Here is an 18,856-nt window from a genome sequence, read left to right as displayed (position 1 = left end):
GGCGCGTTGCGGCCCCACTTGCAGTGATCGGACCCCACGCGGGAGTGGTCGGGCCCCCCGATAGAGGGCGGTCGGTCAGTGGGACCCCACGGCGCCGCGCTCTGGGCGGCCCGGCGCGGCGAGTTTCTATTTGCATATCCCCGCCCATTATGCATATGTCCCTCCCTTTCTGCTCCTTCTTTGGCGGGTATCGTCCCGCTCCGCCCTGCAATTGGCGGCCTCCTGGGCCTCGCCCCGCCCCGGGTATAAGAGCGGCTGGCGGGGGCCGGCCGAGCAGAGGCGCTCGGTACGGGCGCGGAAGCCAGAGGTGGAGCTGGTACCGCCATGAGCAGCAACGCGGGCCCCGCGGCGCGGCTGTGCCGCCTGGAGCGGGGGCCGGACGGGTATGGGTTCCACCTGCACGGCGAGAAGGGCAAGCCGGGCCAGTTCATCCGGCTGGTAGAGGCGGGCTCACCGGCCGAGCGCTCGGGGCTGCGGGCCGGGGACCGGCTGCTGGAGGTGGATGGAGAGAACGTGGAACGGGAGAGCCATCAGCAGGTGGTGGAACGGATCCGTGCCGCCGCCGGGGCTGTCAGTCTCCTTGTCGTGGACTCGGTGGCCGATGAGCATCTGCAGAAGCGGAGCGGGACGGGTAGCGAGCCCCCCGTGAGCAGCGGGCAGGCGACCCCGGAGCCGGCGGAGCCCGCGGTGCCCGCGGTGCTGGAGCCCAGCAGCGGCGGCGGCGGTCAGCGGGTAAATAAACGGGTGTCGCGGAGGAGGACGGGACGGAGGCCCTGGGAAGTTTTCGGGTGCAGGGGTAGTGTTTGGGGAGGGGATGGGGGTTGGGAGTCTTAGGACCGGGCCGCGGTCGTCGCATTCCATCCGGGAGAGCGGGAACAGCAATCGCGGCGCCTGCCCTGCCCCCCCCTCGCCCTGGATACTCTGTGTGGTTTCGCTCTCGGTACTTTCTTTTTCGCTTCGCTTTAAACGCGGTTCCCGGGGAGCTCCGGGCCCCGCCGCCCCCCCGCTGCTTTGTCTTTGTGATACTCAATGATTCTTGTTACTGCTTAACGCTTTGTGCTTCCAGGCTGCTTGGGTGACGAGCAGGGGCAGGCGGGCACCCGGGACCCACCCTCCCTCTGGCTCCTCAAGCCACCCAGGGATCCCTTTGGACTTACCTTGCCCCCCCACCTTAAGCTACTCGAGGGTCCTTTGGGGACCTATAACCAGACAGCCCGTGGTGTCCCGGAGCTCATCTCTGTGTTGCAGGGCCAGTAAAACAGGGTGAGAAAAGCACCAGGGGTGAGGTCTGAGCTGTAGAAAAGGTTGGGGGAGGGTGGGGTGAGCTGTGACTGCAGGTGTTTGTGGCAGTCACTTGGGTCATGAGTGTGTCTGATCTCTGTTGCGGAGAGGACATGGGAAAGCCCTTCCCAGGATGAGAGGACTGATCGTGTCTGTCTGTCCCCAGGTACGGACACTTAGTACCTCAGGAATGTCCTTACCCCTGTGTGGGAGTTAGTGGTTGCACAAACAAAGTGATGTAGAAAGGTGAGGAGTTGACCTTTCCTGCCCGCAGCCGTTCCTAGGAGACAGCTCTGGCTGCCACAGACCATTCTGCTCTTTATTTCCCCAGCAGAAGCAGATGTTTGTTGTTACAACACAGTGGTGAATGGGCTTCCCAGGAATCAGGCTTCTAGTATGCTCAGGGGTCAGGGGGAGCTTCTGAGGAGCTTTTAAGATCTGCCTCCAGAGACCAACTGTGAAGGATCGGTGCTGTGGGACTTTCTCAGTGCTGGTACTGAGCTCCAGGTAGATTTGGGTGCCTGACTGAGCTGTTGTCACATAGAGTTTTGCTGAGGATGAGATGTTTTCATTCGTTTTGTCTCTTGTTGGACTTCAGCCTCGTGCTGACAGCTCGTTGCCCCAAGTGGGGCTGATCCATCACAGGGCATTGGTCTCATTCCTGCCTGGCTAAAACTCTGCTCTGGCACCTCCTTGTTGGGCTTGTTCAGGTAGGAACAGGCTCTGCTCCTGTCAGTTACCCACTTGCTCCCTGTCCTTGTGGCATCCCTGGTCCCTCGGGTCTGGCCCTGTGCTGGGCTGCGGTGATGCCCTCACGTATGTCATGGTGTCAGTGTTCCCCCAGGGCCAGTGAGACCGTCTGTGCTCTGCTTTCTGCTCCCAGAGCCCTCTGGGGGCTGGGAGTAATAAAAGGGATGTAGTTAATGCTGCTTGGATGAGTTTCCCTGCCGGGCTTGGGGGGCTGAGGATGTGTCCCAAAGCAGGACAGAGCCCCAGTGCTGTGAGGTGGCTTCTCACAGGGGCTGAACAGCCACAGTGATGTAAAAAGGCCCAGGAAGCTGGAGATGCCCCATGGGCTTGGTTGGGGGCAGCCCTGGCTGGAGATGCTCCATGGGCTTTGGGAAGATAGCCTTGACTGAAGATACTCTATGGGCTTGGAGGGCGGCAGCTCCTGCTGGAGATACCTCCCAGTCTTGGGAGGCAGATTCAGGGTGCAGCCCATGCTTTGGAGGTGTAGCTCCAGCTGAAGATACCCCACAGGGTTTGGGGGGGGAGTAGCTCTAGCCGGAGATGTCCATGGGCTTTGTTCTGGCTGGAGATGTCCCCCAGGTTTGGGTGACAGACTCAGAGTGCCCCCCACACAGTTACCACAAGCGGTTTCTCTCTGCATGGGAGCAGGAAGTGGGTGGTGAGGGTGGTGTGGGGTGACATTGCTGCACAGCCCAGGACGGTTTCTCAACAGGTAGCAGGCAATCTTGTGGCTGGGGGGCAGGGCTAGGTGCAGGAGACCAAAGGCAGGTTTAGAGAAACCACCACAGCCTGGTGCTCTCCAAGAATGGTGGGAAGATGCCGTGTGAGATGCCCATCCGAGCCAAAGCAGGCAGAAAGGCATTTCTCTCTGGCAAGCTGGGAACACACTGATGTACCAGTGCCCCAGTGGGCAGCCGGTGTGCCCCATTGGGCAGCCAAAGTGCCCCATCTCCCTGCAGTCCCCTGTCCCAGCCCAGCAGTTCCATGGGCTTCCCCCAGGATCCAGGAGGTTTGTATGTGTCAGAGTCCTGTTTACTTTATTGACTTGGGCTTGCCTTTATTTGCTTAACCAGCCTGGAGACAGTCGCTGCTGGGAGAGCCGGATCCAGCCTCTCTGCAATCCCTGCTGGGTCCTACATGATTTGGAACCCCCTGTGCAGGGAGCTTAGACACCTCCTCGGCTCCCACTGCTGGATGACACTGGGGGTGTCATTGTGGGCTCCCTTCTTATTGCTATAAAGCCACGGGCATGCAACCCCCCCTGATGCTGGGGTGGAGGTCTTGAGCTTCCCTGCAGTCACCTGAGGAGCTGCACCGTGCCCTCCTCCTCTGGCACTGAGCCGCTGAGGTGACAGTTGTACACCCATGAGGCCAACCCTGCTTCTGGGGGCCCTGGGGACTGTCCCCAGAGCTCTGCCAGTAGCCATGACAGCCTTGTCCCCCCTCCCCCCAACTCTGCCTGTGTTTCCGGAGGCTTCTGCTGCTCGTGTATCTTGACAGTTTCATGCAAACCACACGGTGCTGGAGCAGCACCCACAGCTGCCAGCCCAGCACCCTGGCATGGGCTGGGGCTGTTTTCACCAGGCTAGCAGGGCAAGGCTTTTGCTACCAGCCCCGGGCTTCTCTCTTCCAAATTTCATGCTAAATTAGAGCCCTCCCTGCCAGCAACGCTCATCCCTCCTTGTAAAGCTTGGGCAAGCCTCCCAGGGCTGGGTTTTGGGGGTATAGCAGAGAGCAGATTCTCCCCACCACCATTTTGCAGCATTGTGCTGGGGGTAGCTGGTGTCTAATTAGGGAATGAATTAAATTTCCTCTCGAGGCAGCTGCATGAAAAGCAGCTCCAGTCAAACGGGACGTGACAGGGATGCTTCGAGGAGGCTGCTTTGCATCCCCTTTGTGTGAAGCCCAAATGCCTGCGCCAGGTTTTGGGACCCGTGTGAATTTGCTGGCCCAGGCATCCTCGCAGCCCTTGTGCTCCTCTGAGCAACTGGGAATGCTGCTGCCCACGGGCTTGTTGCTGCTTGCTGGGCTGGGAGGAATTTCCTGGGATTTGGGGTTTCAAAAGCTGGGCTGCCGATGGAGGGGGCTGGGAGCTGGGAAGCAGGTCCTGGCGTACCATGCGGCTGGAGGCCTGTGTCCCTAGGGCTGTTGATCCTGCAGGAGGGGCTGGGCAGGGACTGTTCAGCAGGATTCTGGAGGGAGAAGGATCCTGGAGGGAGTTCCCTACAACTTTTGTCTTCAAAGTCTGGGCTGAAATTGCTGATGGAGGGGGCTGGGAGCTGGGAAGCAGATCCTGACACACCATGGGGTGGGTGTCCTGTGTCCCTAGGGCTGTTGATCCTGCAGGAGGTGCTGGGCAGGGACTGTTCAGCAGGATCCTGGAGGGAGTTCCCTGCAACTTTTGTCTTCAGAATCTGGGCTGAAATTGCTGATGGAGGGGGCTGGGAGCTGGGAAACAGATCCTGGCACACCCTGTGGTGGGTGTCCTGTGTCTCTAGGGCTGTTGATCCTGCAGGAGGTGCTGGGCAGGGATGATCCAGCATCATTCTGGATGGGTAAGGATCCTGAGGTACTCCAAATCTTGTTCCAGTGCAGGAACAGGGTTGCAGTGCTGCTGAGCTCCACTTCTCAAGTGGGCATCTCTGCAGGAGATGTCCCTCTGCCAGCCCTGGGTGCTGAGGAGAGGAGTGGCATGGGACACCCATGCTGGGGGCTGAGTCTGGCTTCCCCCCCTACCCTCCCCACCGGAGGCTGTAATTGCTCCTAAGGAGCTAATCCTGCCCCAGCGCAGTGGGAGGGCTGCTGGGCTGAGAGGAGAGGATGCAGAAGCTTAGAGAAATTAGGGGCATTTCCGTTTTCCTGCCATCCAGCTCGCAGCCCTGACACTGGGGGGGGCTTCTCTGCACCCCAGGTGTTGACCTCAAACCTCCTCACCTCGGATCCCTTCTGCCCAGGGGCACTTTGGCACCCCCCTGGGGAGTGCTCACCCCACGGATGGGCAGGATCCAGCTGCCTTTATATTTTTCTCTTGGAGAGGCAGAAGGGTGGCAGCCCACAGGGTTTGTGCTGTCACTAGAGGTTTGGGGAGGGTGAAAGTGGCCTGACAGGATAGGCTGCTGAGGAGGGGTTATTGGGGGGACTAGGTGACATCTCAGCAGGGCTGCCATCACACCAGGTGCCCCTGCCAACACTGGCCATAGCCCATCCTCCTCTCTCAAAGCATCTTTCCATCCTGGAAGGCTGTTTCCCTTCCATACCCCACCAAATTCATGGCTGGAGTGTTTCAGGGAGCCCAGGCTGCCAGGACTTTGTTAGTATGGGTGGAAGCCAAGTTCCCCCTCCACCTCCTCCTCCTCACCCGGGAGTGCTGCCAGCACTATTTTCTGGGTGCTCCCTCCGGCTTTGTCCCGAGCTATCGGTGTGGAGCAACCCCGTGGTGCTGCCAAGGGCACCAGGAGCGTGGGTGCTTGCAGAGCCCAAACCCCCTTCCCAGGGCACAGCCAGGGCAGGGAGGTGCTGCCTTCCTCCAGGCTCCACCAGCTCCTGTGTGTTTTGGGCTTATTTTGGCTCTTCCCTATCCCCACCCTCACTGCCTGGGTGGAGGGAGGGTGTAGTCACAGCAGCCTGGGCACTGCATCAACCCGCTGGCAGCTGGGCACGAGGACCAGTGCAGAGCTCACAGCCCAGCCCTCTGGTACAGGGGACACACCAAGGAGTGGCTGGGGCAAAGTCAAGGTGTCACCATCTTCCACCCAGCCAGGAACCCCCTGCCTGTCTGCAGAGAAGACATTGCCAGCTGCTGGGGGTGCAGCTGGGCTGTCACACTGGGCTTTGCCATGGCTGGAGTGGATCCTACAGGATTGCCAGTGCTGTGTGGTGTCCTGGGCTCACCTTTGCTCCCTGGGGTGTTGGTGAGTGGTGCTGACTTAGCATCCATTCTTAACCCTGGCAGGAAGGCATTGTGCAAGAGGATGGGGCTTTTATCACAGCATTGGCCTTAGCAGTTGTAAATGTGTCACCCTGGACCATGTGCCACCATGGTGCTGCCAGACATGCAGGGTGGCAGCACCCCAGGGCTTTCCCTGCAGGGGATATTGTAGCAGGAAGGGTAGAGAGCAGCACAAGGAGGGGATGGCAGGGCAAATCCCTGCAGTGTATGTCCCCAGGGATGCTGTGGGTATCAAAGGAGAACAATCAGTCTCAGAAGAAAGAATAAATATTAACCCCCCACACTGAGGAGTATTTGAGGAGCTCAAGTGTAGCTTGGCTGCTGCAAGAGCCCTGCCAAATTCCACCAGGAGCTGGTGGGCAAGGCTGGGAGAACTCCACCAGGTTCTACCAGGAGCTGGTGAGCATGTCTAGGAGAGCCCTACCCAAGCCCAGATAGAAGTAGTTTGGGTGCTGGTTTGGAGCAGTTCCAAGAGCACTGTGGGCAGGCAGCTGGTTGGTATTGCCTGGTTCCTCTGGTGCTTCCCAGGCATCCTGCTGCCAGCTGAAGGAGTGGAGGCAGCTCCTATTTGCCAGGGATGCTCCTGGGAATGCTCCTGCTTCTCCCTGCTGCTTGCAGTGTGGGGAACTGTGCTTGTGGGGGGGCTTGGGAGTGGGGCTGTGGCTGCCCCAGGCAGGTTCCCCAGCTCCAGGTGCTGCTAGATCCACAGGTCAGGGTGAAACCAGGCCCAGACAAGTTGGGTGTTGCCTGCTGGAGAGATGAACATCCCACCCTGTGCCAGGCTGGTCAAGCTGGTTTCTGTTTTGCAATCACAAAAGGGTCGTACTGGGCTGTGCTGCTCTGTCTGCCTCTCTGCTGGAGCTCCTCGTGGCCCTGCTCTGCCCACAATGGCTGCAGGGTGATTGGAGGTGGGGTTGTCCTGCTGATCCCGTGGTTGGGTTTGCTGTGGTGCAGGGGACCTGCACCCATGGCTGAGACTTCCCCAGGAGCAAAGCCTTCCTGGGTGGGATGGGATGTGGGTGCTTCCCAGTAGCCTGGGCTGTGTTTCCTCCTCCACCTTCACATGGCAGTTGCAATCCTGATCCCAAAAGGAGGAGCATGGTCTGAGGACGCACCCAATACCATGTTGCTTTAAGGTTTCACTGCAATTAGTGTGCCCTGCACCTAATTAGCTAAGTAGAGCCTGGCCTCAGAAGGGGTTTTGGCACCTAGTATCCTAGCTCAAGCTGTCTGGGTGCGGGTGGCCACCTGAGGATGGTGGCAACCTGAGGATGATGTCCCTGCTACCTGAGCAGACATCCAGTGGCATCCCTGGGTGTTGGGGGGGTGTGTGGTAGTTTTAGGCTATGCCTTTAAACTTTTTCACAGATCTTATGATACTATTGTGAGGAGGAGGTTCTTCACCATGAGAGTGGTGAAACCCTGGAATGGGTTGTCCAGGGAGGTGGTTGAGGCCCTGTCCCTGGAGGTGTTTAAGACCAGGCTGGATGAGGCTCTGGGCAGCCTGATCTAGTGTGGGGTGTCCCTGCCCATGGCAGGGGGGTTGGAACTAGATGATCCTTGTGGTCCCTTCCAACCCTGACTGATACTATGATCTTGAACAGAAAAGTAGTAAAATGGAAATAAATCACTATTGGGTGTGGGGAAAAAAAAGGGAAAACAAGGAGAATTCTAAACAATCCCTTTGGAGAGAGATCTATCATAAAACTGGTTGTACCAAACCAACAGTAACTTTCTCTGCTCCTTTCGCCCTTCTTTCTATACAGGGGGGTGTGGGTAGGCAGAGGAGGAGTAGCTAGTAGCTTTCCCCTGGGGGTCTTTGTGCTGTTTATTAATTGTAAATATCTATAGGTATTGTAAATACTGTGGATGTTGTCCATACTCATTGCATTCCATTGCAGATTGCAGCTTGCTTGTAAACACAGCTTCCCTTTGCTTCCACCTGAGCAAAGTTAATGTCGGGGAGGGGGAGGAGGGGAAAGGGAATTTCAACCCACCACAGTGTGGTGGGGAGGGGTCTGGGAGCAGCTTCCTCACAGGTTTTGCTCTTTGCAGGAGGAGCTGCGGCCTCGGCTGTGCCACATGAAGAAGGGTCCCAATGGCTACGGCTTCAACCTGCACAGTGACAAGTCCCGCCCGGGGCAGTATGTGCGCGCCGTGGACCCCGACTCGCCGGCTGAGGCCGCGGGGCTGGCCCCCCAGGACCGCATCATTGAGGTAAGGCTGGGGCAGAGGGGGCTCCTCATGATGCTCAGCGCTCCCTCACGTCCCAGCTCCTGGCACGGGGCTGCTCTTTGCTGGATGGCACTGACGGTGACTCATGGTGCAGCAGCCTGACCTGTGCCAGCGTGCTGGACCCCACCCAGAGGAGCAGCACGGCAGAGGGCTGGGGCTGGGCACTAAAGAGCTGACTAGGGGTTAAGTGATAGTAGCACTGTACCCTGCATGCTGCAGGAGTGTCCCCGGGGTGGGGCAGTCTGGGGACAAGGTGCACATGGCCCCAGGCACTGCTGTCAGCCATGAGTAGGGCGGGGATGGGGACAGGGTTTGTGCCAAGAGGGATGGTGACCCATGAGGGCAAAGATCAGCTGAGCTATGACCCTGCAGCCTCTTCTGGGTGTGGGGCTGCAGCCTCTTCTGGGGTGAAGCTTTTGGGTCTCCTGGGTTCATGCCACGGCCCTCAGGCTTTGTGCCTTGTCTGTGCTGCCCATCTCCCGCTCCAGCCCTGGGTCCATGCCCTGCTGGGTGCTCCCTGCCAGCTTTGCCCCTGTGATCCTGTCCTAATCACTCAGAGGAAAATCTGCTTTTAATGAGGTTCTGCTGGCTTCACTGCTAATCCCTGCCAGGCTGCAGATACCTGTGGGGGCTGCGGGGTGGCCGTGCTGGGGCTGTGACTGGTACCAAGGATCTGGTACCCAGAGCTCCCGAGGGAGAGATGTGCCCTGGCTTCAGTGGTGCCATGGTTCTGTGCCTGCAGGTGAATGGGGTGTGCATGGAGGGCAAGCAGCACTCCGACGTGGTGGCAGCCATCAAGGCAGGTGGCGACGAGACCAGGCTGCTGGTGGTGGACGTCCTCACAGATGAGTTCTTCAAGAAGTGCAAGGTGGTGCCCTCGGAGGAGCACCTTTCAGGTGGGCCAGGGAGTTGTGCTGCAGAAAGGGAGATTTGCACCACCTCTGCTGGCTCTTTGCCACCTTGTCACCAAACCCTGGGGGTGCTGGGGGGTCATCAAGCCCTGGGATGTGGGAGTCTCACTACGCTGGGGCCAAGCAGAGTCACTTGCCTTTAGCATGAACCTTCCTGGCTGGGGGCCTCGTGCCAGGGTGGTGGGACTGATGTGGGCTCTGTAGGTGGATTTATGGCCCTGGATTGCACTTTATCAGGGTTTATGGCTTGAGGAACAAACATGCAGCAGCTGCCCTTTGCTCTCCTCCACAGCCTTAGCTCAGCTGTGGCCTCTTCCCAGCTGTCACAGTGATCCCTGGGGATCCCCTGTGGGGTCTGATGCCCAACAGATTTCCCCATGCTGTGGGTCTGACTGAGAGGGTTGGGTTGAATGTGGGACCAAGCCAGAATCTAGGCAGTGTTGGGTGAGCACTGGTGACATGCAGCCCTTACTGGGCACTGCTGTGCCTGTTGGTGAGGGGGCAGAGCAAACACATCCTGACCTAGTGCCTGTGTCCTTACCCCACAGGTCCCTTGCCAGAACCAGTTGCCAATGGTGAAATAGGGAAGGTAAGAGAAGCCTCATACTGCTTTTAATACCATCTATGCTAGTCTCCAGGCAGAGACCTGGTCACTTTAGGTGTCCCTTCTGCCCATGGGTGGGTGATGCCAGCAGCAATCTCCGTGCTCCCAAGCTGCCACAGAGGAGCAGGTGAAACTGAGAAGGGAGCTGGTGCCCCTCAGGAAGGGCTGCAGTGCCTGCATCCCCATGATGCTGCAGGGCTGGGAGCCCTTGTGCTGTTGCAGGGCAGTAGCATGCAGCCCTGCAGCCACCCTCCTCCTCCACCTACTAAAGCCAGGACAGCCAGGCCGGGGTTTAATCCTTCCCCACCCCAGATGGGCAGAGCTGGAGGTATTTACGAGCCTGGAGCTCGCAGGGGATTACATGGAGTGTGTGTGGGTGGATTTTGTGGCCCCCCAGGTGGGACTGGCAGCACTAGGCCCTGCTCATGCTTCCTCCCTGCTCCCTCTTCCCAGGAAAACGGTGGAGAGCCACAGTGCAACTCTGTGTCCGAGAGCCCATCCAGCCCCCAGCTGCTGACTGTGTCCCCCGAATCCGGCGAGACCCAGAGCGAGGTAGGGCTGAGGGGAAGCAGGGGCTGGGAAATGGGGTCTGGGCTAAGTCACCCTGCACGGGGCTGTCCTTGGGGGGGTACAGTGGGGCTGATGCAGCCTCTTGCCCCCCAGCCTGACGGACAGGAGGCTGACAAGCGGCACTCAGCGTCCGGCTCCCTCCTGGACCTCGACATCCCGCTGGCCGTGGCCAAGGAGCGGGCGCACCAGAAGCGCACCAGCAAGCGAGCACCCCAGATGGACTGGAGCAAGAAAAACGAACTGTTCAGCAACCTGTGAACACCCCCTGGGGTGGGGCAAAGGGTCCACTGCCCCCATGCTCCCCCCCCAACCTTGCACCCACCTCTTCTGTATCCTCCTTGTCCCACCACGGGCTCCTGGCAGCTCGGTGGCCAGCGAGTATCCCCACAGCGGGGTCCTGGGTGGTGCTTTTAGGCTAGAGAGAGCCTGGGGTATTCTGGGGGTGCCCCCTCCTGTGGACCTATCTCTAGGGTGCTCCTCCAGCCCTGCCTTGAAGCCATGCACTCCTTGGTAGGCACAAACAGGGCTTAGGGTGAGGGATCAAGGATTTGGGGAGGCCCAACACCTCTGATCCCTGCTGTTCCCTGGTTGTTCCCAAACTCCCATCTCCATTTGAGCCCCCCGTCCCCTGCCAAATTGCCCTTTAACTGCAAAACTTGAGGCTTTTAGTGACTTTTTAGCAACTCTTCCCTACCCAGCCACCAACCACAGCCATTCCTTCCTGGGGGATTTGACCCTCACCTGGCAAGCTCCGTCCATGCTGACCCTGTCCCTTGGCCCCTTCAAGTGCTGCAAGGAGGGACGTGGGTGCCCGGCGCAGCAGGGAAGCCCCCAGCACCCTGCCCTCGGTGGTGGGGGCTATTTTGGGGAAGAGAGAGGGTGCCTGGAGCCAGCACAGCAAGCAATAAATCATCTCCTCTGCTCCCACTCACTCCTCGAGGGAGCTGATCAGGGTTTGAATCCAACACTGTTTATTTTAAAGGCTTCTCGATAGACTTTTGGGGCTTTCTTGTTTTTTGAAGTAGGAGTTTTCCAATCACACTTTTTTTTTGGTTGGTTTCCTTTTGTTTTGTTGTTGTTGTTTCTTTGTTTCTTTTGTTGTTGTTTTTTTTTTTAATGTGCTTTGTGGAAATTCTTCCTGTGGCTGTTTTGTTTCTGTGTGTGTTGCGACCCGGTGGTGTTTTACTGTCCAGCTCGAGAGAAATTCTGTTTACTGGAATAAAACCTTCCTGACTTCACGTGTCTGGGTTAAGGCTCGGTCCTTTCGAAGCCTGAGGGCATGCAGAGGCTCCCCAGGGGGCATGCAGAGGCTCCCCAGGGGGCACACTGTGCCACGGAGGGGCTGAGAAGAGGCTTTCCCACTCTCCCCGTGCCAGGGACACTGGAGCTGCTATGGGTGTCCCTCGGCACCTGGTGTGGAACAGACTGAGGGACCGGGGTCAGGGAGGGACCGGCTGGTCCTAGTGTGGGTTAATGCCTCAGGGTGATTAGAGGGGATTAAATCCCCTGGGAAGTGCAGGGGGTGGGGGGTGGTGTGCAAGGCTTTAATCTGTCTCTGCTGCCCAGGCTGGAGGATGATAGCAGCTCTGCCAGGTGCAATCCAAATGTCGCCCCAGCCCCTCTTAGCACTCAGGTTCACCCCAGCCCTTCCCAAGGTTGCATCCTGGTTGCACCTCAAGCCACCCTGCCTGCTCCCCAAGGCTGTTTTTAAGCCACTGTGGCTTAGTGGGTCCAGACTGGTTGGCACCATGGCTGCACCAGGGAGGGTGGGATGTTCCCGAGGACAAGGCAGGGCTGTGGTACCAGTGGTGGCTGTGGACTGCTGTGGGCCTGCAGCCCTAGCCTCTGCCCCTGCCATCTTCACTTCCAGCCCTTCTGCATGCTCGTTTCCTGTTCCAAACCCCCAGACAAGCTTCTCTACCTGAGCAGGTGAGTGTGCAGCTCGAATGACAACCAAGTGACAATGCCATCACACCTGTGGGGGACATGCAGGCTGTCACTCCCTGCTGGGGCAGTCCATTTCAACTTGGAGGATGCTCCAAAGCCACAGCCCCTGGGGGCAACTAAGGGTTCTCCCTGCCTGGGCTGGGGTTGCCCATGGAGGGCAGGAGTGGGGAGCACCCAGTGTGTCCCAGGAGCAGCATTTGCCTTTTTGCCCAGTCAGAACAGGCTGGGGACTGGCTCCTTGTGGGAACCCTGGTTGAGCCTAGCTTGGGGGGAGGGCTGTGGCTCCGGGACAGACCCAACTTTGTTTTGAGTTGCCAGGGCAAAGGCTTTTCCCAGCCCCCCGGAGGCGGGGGAGTGCCGGGGGAGTGCCGGCGTTGCTGGGGGACCGGGGATGCCACGCGGGGCACTCGCCGGCTCCGCAGCAACCAGCTGGGTACTGGGAACCACGGCGGGGCTGGGGCTGCCCCCCTCAGCCCTGGCAGCAAAGGTTAGGAGGAATTATTTTTCCCACTTTAGCTGCTTATTAGGATCCCTGCCCTGCTCCATCTCTCCTGCCAGCCTGACCTTGCTCCTCTGGCAGAGGGATGAAAGGCTGCAGGGAAGACGCTCGGAGCCAGCAGCTCACCGTGCAGGTCCCAGGGGGATCAAACACATCCCTGCCTGCAGCAGGTGATGAGGAACACAGGGATTAGCAGCCCTCATCATGGTAATCCCAGCTGGAAGGTGAGTCGCTCTTCACTTTAGCACCACCACACAAAGCTTTTGCTACAACTAAGTCCATGCTAACCACTTGGGTAGAACACCATGGCACACCGTTCCTATGCTTGGTTTTAATGTCAGTCAGAGGAGTGATTAATTAACTAGAACTGAAAAACTAAAACCCCCAGGCCCTAAAATTACTGGCACAGCAACACTAAACACACCACAGTGATTGAAACATCCCTGGGTAAATCTGAAAGCTGTTACCTGACATTGTCTGACTGAACAAATTAATTTCTGCCCTAGAATTAGCCATCAGGGCTGCTGTGACAGTGGCAAAAGAGAGAGGATTGTCAGTTGGCCTCTCCACCTTCTGTCCTCTCCTCTGAGCAGGCTCCCCTGCTGTGGAGGGCAGGGAAGGGCAGGCTGAGTAATTGCACTGAAAAGTCTGGCCAGTGGGAGACAGGCAAGCGCCTCTTCTGCAGTCACAGATCTGTCACAGCTCCTGCCTCAAATATACCTACCCCAAGTAAGAGAGGTTCCTGCCCTCATTCATCCTCCTGCAGAGCAGCAAATGGAGCCCCCAGGCTCAGCAGTGCAAGCCTTGAGCTCCTTGAAACAGGGGAACACTCTTTGGACTTCTTTCAGCTGTGAGCACCCCCTCATTTTCATGACAGCAGGCTGGCAAAATGAGGTGCAACATCACTCCATCGATGGAATGAGGTTTTCAGCTCCACCACATGGCCTTGAAACTTGAGGGGGGTTCTCAGCATCCCCCTTGCTCCATAGCAATTGGGTTCAGAATCCAGAAGACAACCATTTTGGGTTCACCCACACCTTGGCTTCTTATTTCCAGCCCCCTGCAATCCCCCACACCCTAGAAACATAGAATGGGTTGGGTTAGGAGGAACTTTAAAGATCATCTGGTTCCAACCCCTCTGCCACAGGCAGGGACACCTCCCATTAGCCCAGGTTGCTCAAGGCCTCATCCACCCTGACCCTGAACACTTCCAGGGCAACCTGTTCCAGTGTCTCAGCACCCTCACTGAAGAATTTCTTCCTAATCTCCAGTCTAAATCTCTCCTGTTCCATCTTAAAGCCATTCCCCCTCATCCTATCACTACAAGCCCTTGTAAAAGTCCCTCCCTTCTTGTAGGCCCCCTTCAGGAACTGGAAAGCCTCAAAGAGTCTCCAAAGAAGGCTCAAAGAGTCCTTAACTCTCCTTCTCACCTGGTCATCACCCTTTAGGTGGCCAAAGCAAGCAGCCAAGCCTCACTGCTCTCAGACTGCTTGGGCACCTCAGACCTTTGTCACTTTTTTTATTCAGGAGAAAACAGACTGAGCTACCAGCATGCTGAGAACTGCTTCTGCTAAGCTGCTGAGTCCTGCTGGAAGGGCAGTGGGAGAAAGAACAGTGGGTGCTGCTTCTCCAGAAACTGGTGGCACCCAAGAATCACTAACTGCTGGAAATTCTAGGCTCTGCTGCAACAAGTTAAAGTCATTTCTTGCCAAGCCTGTGAATTAGCAGCTGTCCTTTCTCCAGGTCCAAATTTCAGGCAATCATCCTGGCTGCTGCAACAAGGTGCAAAGTTGACAAGAAGACCAAGTAACCAAAGGAGACAGAGGAAAACAGTCAAGAGGCTGGTGTCCTCCACACCCAGCCCTTGCCACAGCGTCCAGCTCCTCCCTGGAAACCAAGCTTGTGCCTGTCAGCTCTCCAGCACCCCAGCTGGCAGCTTCAGTTCTGTGTAGTTCTTCTCCTCCACATGGTTTGTCTGTTCCAGAAGCCACCTTCTCTCCTGGTCAGTGACATCCAGCCTCAGTGTCACCTCTTGGAAAACACTGTTGGCAGCAACCTGCAGCACAGACAGGGAAACCAGCTCAGACACAGGACACAGGTTGATCATGTTGACTGGGTACAAGGTGGGCTGGTACCTCCTTAAAATGGAGCTTTTTGAACAGGCAGATACTGGCTTCATTCTCCTGACCAATCTTAGCCTCAAATTTGGTGATCCCCAAGTTTCTCACTCCTGTTAAAACACAAAATCCAGAAGGAGAAGTGTTTCTTTCAGCTGCTCCTCCCTGGAAGCACAGGGCTCCAATTTCTGGGGCAGAAACATGCCTTGCTGCCCTGTCTGTATCACCAGCATGTTTCTAGATCATGTCCCCACTGTGCTCCCATTCCCTGGCACTGAGCCACCCTTACCATAGGACATCATCATCAGTGTTGCCTCCTTGCCAAACCCTCTGCCACGGTAGCCAGGTTCTGAGAGAGAGAGAGCAACAAAGTCAGCATCCAGTCAGGCGAGACAGAGCAGCCATGGTGGGCCCTCTTCAGAAGAGGCTGTGGCCTGGACCAGCACAGAATACTGATCAGGACTAAAAACAACATCTGTCTGCAGCTGGCTTTAGCCACAGTGACAAAGGTCCAAGCCATGAAGCAGAACATGACCTGCAATCATGATTTCAACCTCGGCCAAAGTAGGATCCTCAGGGTCAGTGAGGAAGAGGTTGACGTCCCCCACCATGCAGTCCTGGTCCTGCCCACGCCACTGCTCCCTGTCCAGCACGATGAAGGTGCACTCTGGGGAAACAGAAACAGGGCAGCATGTTCAAGGCATGCAGGGAGGAACCCACAAATTACTGAGGGATGAAATTCAAAGCATGGGATGGACAGAGAAATGGCTGCCACGGATTAGCAGTGAGGAAGAGCGAACACCTGAGCTTCCCAAACCATGTGTGCCTGCTCCCATCCACAGAAGTGTAAGAAATATGAGGGTGATGTAGACACCAAGACTGGAAACAGTGCATTTAAGAAATAGCAAAGCTCCCATCCCATGTCTGAGGTCTCCCTGCCTCTTGGGCAGCAAGTTTGGGCAAGGAACAACCACTGCTCAGGTTGGAGCACACATCGCTTGGGCTCGGGCACCAGAGCCTGAGCCCCAGTGATTCACCCAGTCTGTATCACTGCTGCTTTGAGCAGGGCTTTTAATGCCAGCAAAGACAAAAGCCCCAGGCTGAGGTCTTTGCTAACCTCAGCATTTCCTGGCTCACCACATTCCTACCAGGCTTTTATGGGCAGTGATTCATCACCTCTAGGAGAGAGGGAAGGGATTCACTAACACACCTCCAGCAGGTCACTGTAAAGTCATTTGATGTCTCCAAGTGAAATACAGCCCCCTCCACCTTTTTATGGTGATCAGACACGGAGGGGAGGTGTTGACTCTGCAGCAGCAACCCAGCAGATAACACTGTGGGAGGTAAATTCCTGTAATCTTTGAAAAACTGCAGCAAATGGACACCAACAGCCCTGAACATCCCCCACTTCCCCGAGCAGCTGTAAGCAGCAAGCTGGTTTGAAGCTACTGTTGCAGAAGGTCTCACATCTCCCCCATTTCAGCAAGGAGAACCAACTCACCAGGTGCCTCAGCCCATTGTGGGCCCTTTATAGGGCAGAAGGAACCTGCTCAGCACCCCCACCCCCCCTCAGAGAAGGCTTGAGATGCTCACTGTCTGTGTCGTCCCTCCAGCTGCGCTGCATCTCGTACTCCTGCTCCAGGCTGAGCGGCTCCGAGGCCGTCAGGCGCTGCAGCTCCTCCGACTGCATCCACTCGTGGTACCTGACAAGGGGACCCAGAACCAGACCAGAGTGTGAGCTACAGCACCACAGCCTGACCTCCACAAGAGCTCTGAGGGTCAGCCTGTCACACACCAGTGTGGGGAACACCCACCTGGTGTTCACAGAACTACAGAATAGTTTGGGTAGGAAGGGACCTTTAAAGCTCCTTCAGTCCAACTCCCCTGCAGCCAGCAGAGACGTCTGCAACTGCAGCAGGATGCTCACAGCCCCAAACAACCTGACCTGCAAGGGTTTCATGGATGGGGCATCTCCCACCTCTCTGGGTAACCTGGGCCAGGGTTTCATCATCCTCAGTGTAAAAAAATTCCTTCCTTTCTCTAGTTTCAATCTCCCTCTTTTAGTTTCAAACCATCACTCCTTGTCCTGTCACAAGAGGACCTGCTAAAAAGTCTGTCCCCAACTTTCTGATTGGCCCCTTTAAGCACTAAAAGGCCACAAGAAAGTCACCCTGGCATGCTGAAAGACCACAGGAAGGTCTCCCTGGAGTGCTGAAAGACCACAGGAAGGTCTCCCTGGCGTGCTGAAAGGCCACAGGAAGGTCTCCCTGGTGCCTTCTCTTCTCCAGGCTGAACAACCCCAACTCTCTCAGCCTGGCCTCACAACAGAGGGGTTCCATCCCTTCCATCATTGCTGTGGCCTCCTCTGGCCCTGCTCCAACAGGTCCATGTCTCTTCTGTGTTGAGGACTCCAGATCTGGACATATCACTGCAGGTGGGGTCTCAGCAGAGGGGAGCAGAAGGGCAGAATCCCTTCCCTTCACCTGCTGCCCACACTGCTAGGGATCAGCCCAGGACACAGTTGGTTCTGGGCTGGGAGTGCACAGTGCCAGCTCATGTTCACCTTTTCACCCACCAGCACCCCCAACTCCCTCTCCACAGGGCTACTCTCCATCCACTCATCCCCCAGCCTGGACTCACACCAATACTACATTCATAGCAATTTCAAAGTATCCACAAGCCTCTCTCTCATCTCACAAAGGTATTTGTGTTCTCCATGGCAATTTTACAGCTTTTCCATCCCATAGCTTTGTCTGAATAATGCCTGATGCAAACTTATTGTTTTTAAAACTGAATTCTGGTACATTCCATCCTGACTGAGATTGATACAGCATCCCCCAGCCACTGACAAAATGACTAATACTGGCCTCTCTGTGCTGAGGCTGCAGCTGGCCAGGCCAGCACTTTACAAACTGTCTGCACTCCTGCCTCTAATTTATCAAACATCCATCTGGTTTTTACACACTGAAGTTTTGCTCTTTCATAGCCATTAGAGAAAGACATGACAGAACAAGAGAACTGTTGGCAGTTCCTTCACAGCCAGGTATTTCCTTTCCTGTGGGTACACAGCAGCACAAAGTTCTCTTTGTCAGCAGACCTGGCAAAGAGCACCGACCTGCCAGGGATGTCTGCTGCCCAGGCACAGAGGACAAAACTGATGGTTCATCCTTCTGCTGTGCAGTTCCCAGGAAGATGCATGCCCTGCAGCCATCAAGCCAACGCCCTTTCCCAACACCACACTCCCTTTAAAAAGAGAACTAGGTCAGTACAGAGTTTCAGTGGAGGTCATTAGCCACGTACCGGGGCACATGTGCAGAAGTGTACGGCACCAGGGCCACCCTCTGTCCTTGCAGCACAGTGTTCTGGTTAATCTTCATGGCTTCTGCACTGCCAGAGAGACCCAACACCTCACTTCGCATCCAGCGAGAGCCAGAGGCAGCTGCTCTCCGTGTGGACAGGCCCCAGCTCACACCGGTATACCCGGCAACAAGTTTCCCGCAACCCCTTGGCCCCCTCCACCCAGAGCAGGTCTGTATCGGTGCCAGCTGCCCGCGGAGGCCCAAAAGCGGCTAGCAGACTGCCCTGACAGAGGTCACTTAACACTTCCATGACCCAAGTGCTGGTGGAAGAGTCCGACACACCGCATGCCTCAGGGACATCCGAGGACCTCGGGGAGACCGAGACCTGAGGGAAGATCCAGGTTCTGAGGGGAGATTCGGGGCCCAATGAGCGATCTAAGCCCGCGGGGAACTCCGAGGCCTAAGAAGCGATGCAGGCTTGAAGGGAAATCGAGACCCGAGGGGAGATGCAGTACAGGAGGGGGTACCCAGGGCCCTGAGGGGAGATCGGGGGCTGGAGGGGGCACCACCGGCACCGCGAGAGAAGCGCTACCTGCCGCGTCGCTCTTCTGCGCATGCGCAGAGCCCTGGACTCTCTCCTACCCCGCCCTGTGCTCTTGCCATCACCCCGCCCCAGCCTATCCCCGCCCCGTCC

At 57.0% G+C, this 18,856-nt stretch overlaps 2 protein-coding genes across 4 annotated transcripts; one reads left to right on the top strand and one right to left on the bottom strand.

Annotated features, from left to right (window-relative positions):
• The first annotated feature begins 287 nt into the window (after window positions 1–287).
• NHERF1 (NHERF family PDZ scaffold protein 1) lies at window positions 288–11,538 on the top strand. The gene is made up of 6 exons (XM_068151592.1): window positions 288–732; window positions 8,036–8,197; window positions 8,958–9,111; window positions 9,675–9,715; window positions 10,184–10,282; window positions 10,394–11,538. Exons 1-6 carry the CDS (start codon window positions 325–327, stop codon window positions 10,556–10,558), a joined length of 1,029 nt encoding a protein of 342 aa, XP_068007693.1. The 5' UTR covers window positions 288–324; the 3' UTR covers window positions 10,559–11,538.
• Window positions 11,539–13,066: 1,528 nt separating this feature from the next.
• Window positions 13,067–18,838, bottom strand: NAT9 (N-acetyltransferase 9). Of its 3 annotated transcripts, none has more exons than XM_068151593.1 (7): window positions 18,755–18,838; window positions 18,164–18,250; window positions 16,457–16,566; window positions 15,399–15,530; window positions 15,153–15,212; window positions 14,882–14,976; window positions 13,067–14,802 (listed from the first exon to the last, which is right to left on the bottom strand). In XM_068151593.1, exons 1-7 carry the CDS (start codon window positions 18,823–18,825, stop codon window positions 14,656–14,658), a joined length of 702 nt encoding a protein of 233 aa, XP_068007694.1. In that variant the 5' UTR covers window positions 18,826–18,838; the 3' UTR covers window positions 13,067–14,655. The 3 variants fall into 3 exon arrangements, with proteins under 3 accessions (XP_068007694.1, XP_068007695.1, XP_068007696.1); XM_068151594.1 differs by having other exon boundaries at window positions 18,164–18,245; window positions 18,755–18,786; XM_068151595.1 differs by lacking the exons at window positions 18,164–18,250; window positions 18,755–18,838 and adding an exon at window positions 17,979–18,102.
• Window positions 18,839–18,856: the final 18 nt, after the last annotated feature.

This window comes from Melanerpes formicivorus, unplaced genomic scaffold (genome assembly GCF_026170545.1).
Source record: "Melanerpes formicivorus ecotype bairdi unplaced genomic scaffold, bMelFor1.0.p_v2 SCAF_21, whole genome shotgun sequence".
Taxonomy (NCBI): Eukaryota; Metazoa; Chordata; class Aves; order Piciformes; family Picidae; genus Melanerpes; species Melanerpes formicivorus.
The sequence above is the reverse complement of the archived record's forward strand: the minus strand, read 5'-3'. Positions and strand labels throughout refer to the sequence as shown.

What these genes read in the sequence shown, in the direction of transcription:
- NAT9 (XM_068151593.1), bottom strand. Translation starts at nt 18,825, where the DNA reads ATGGCAAGAGCACAGGGCGGGGTAGGAGAGAGTCCAGGGCTCTGCGCA. An exon ending in GGTTGAAATCATGATTGCAG is followed by an intron (nt 15,213 to 15,398) that starts GTCATGTTCTGC and finishes TCTCTCTCTCAG; the next exon opens with AACCTGGCTACCGTGGCAGA. An exon ending in ACTGATGATGATGTCCTATG is followed by an intron (nt 14,977 to 15,152) that starts GTAAGGGTGGCT and finishes GTGTTTTAACAG; the next exon opens with GAGTGAGAAACTTGGGGATC.
- NHERF1 (XM_068151592.1), top strand. Translation starts at nt 325, where the DNA reads ATGAGCAGCAACGCGGGCCCCGCGGCGCGGCTGTGCCGCCTGGAGCGG. An exon ending in CTCGGAGGAGCACCTTTCAG is followed by an intron (nt 9,112 to 9,674) that starts GTGGGCCAGGGA and finishes CTTACCCCACAG; the next exon opens with GTCCCTTGCCAGAACCAGTT. An exon ending in CCGGCGAGACCCAGAGCGAG is followed by an intron (nt 10,283 to 10,393) that starts GTAGGGCTGAGG and finishes CTTGCCCCCCAG; the next exon opens with CCTGACGGACAGGAGGCTGA.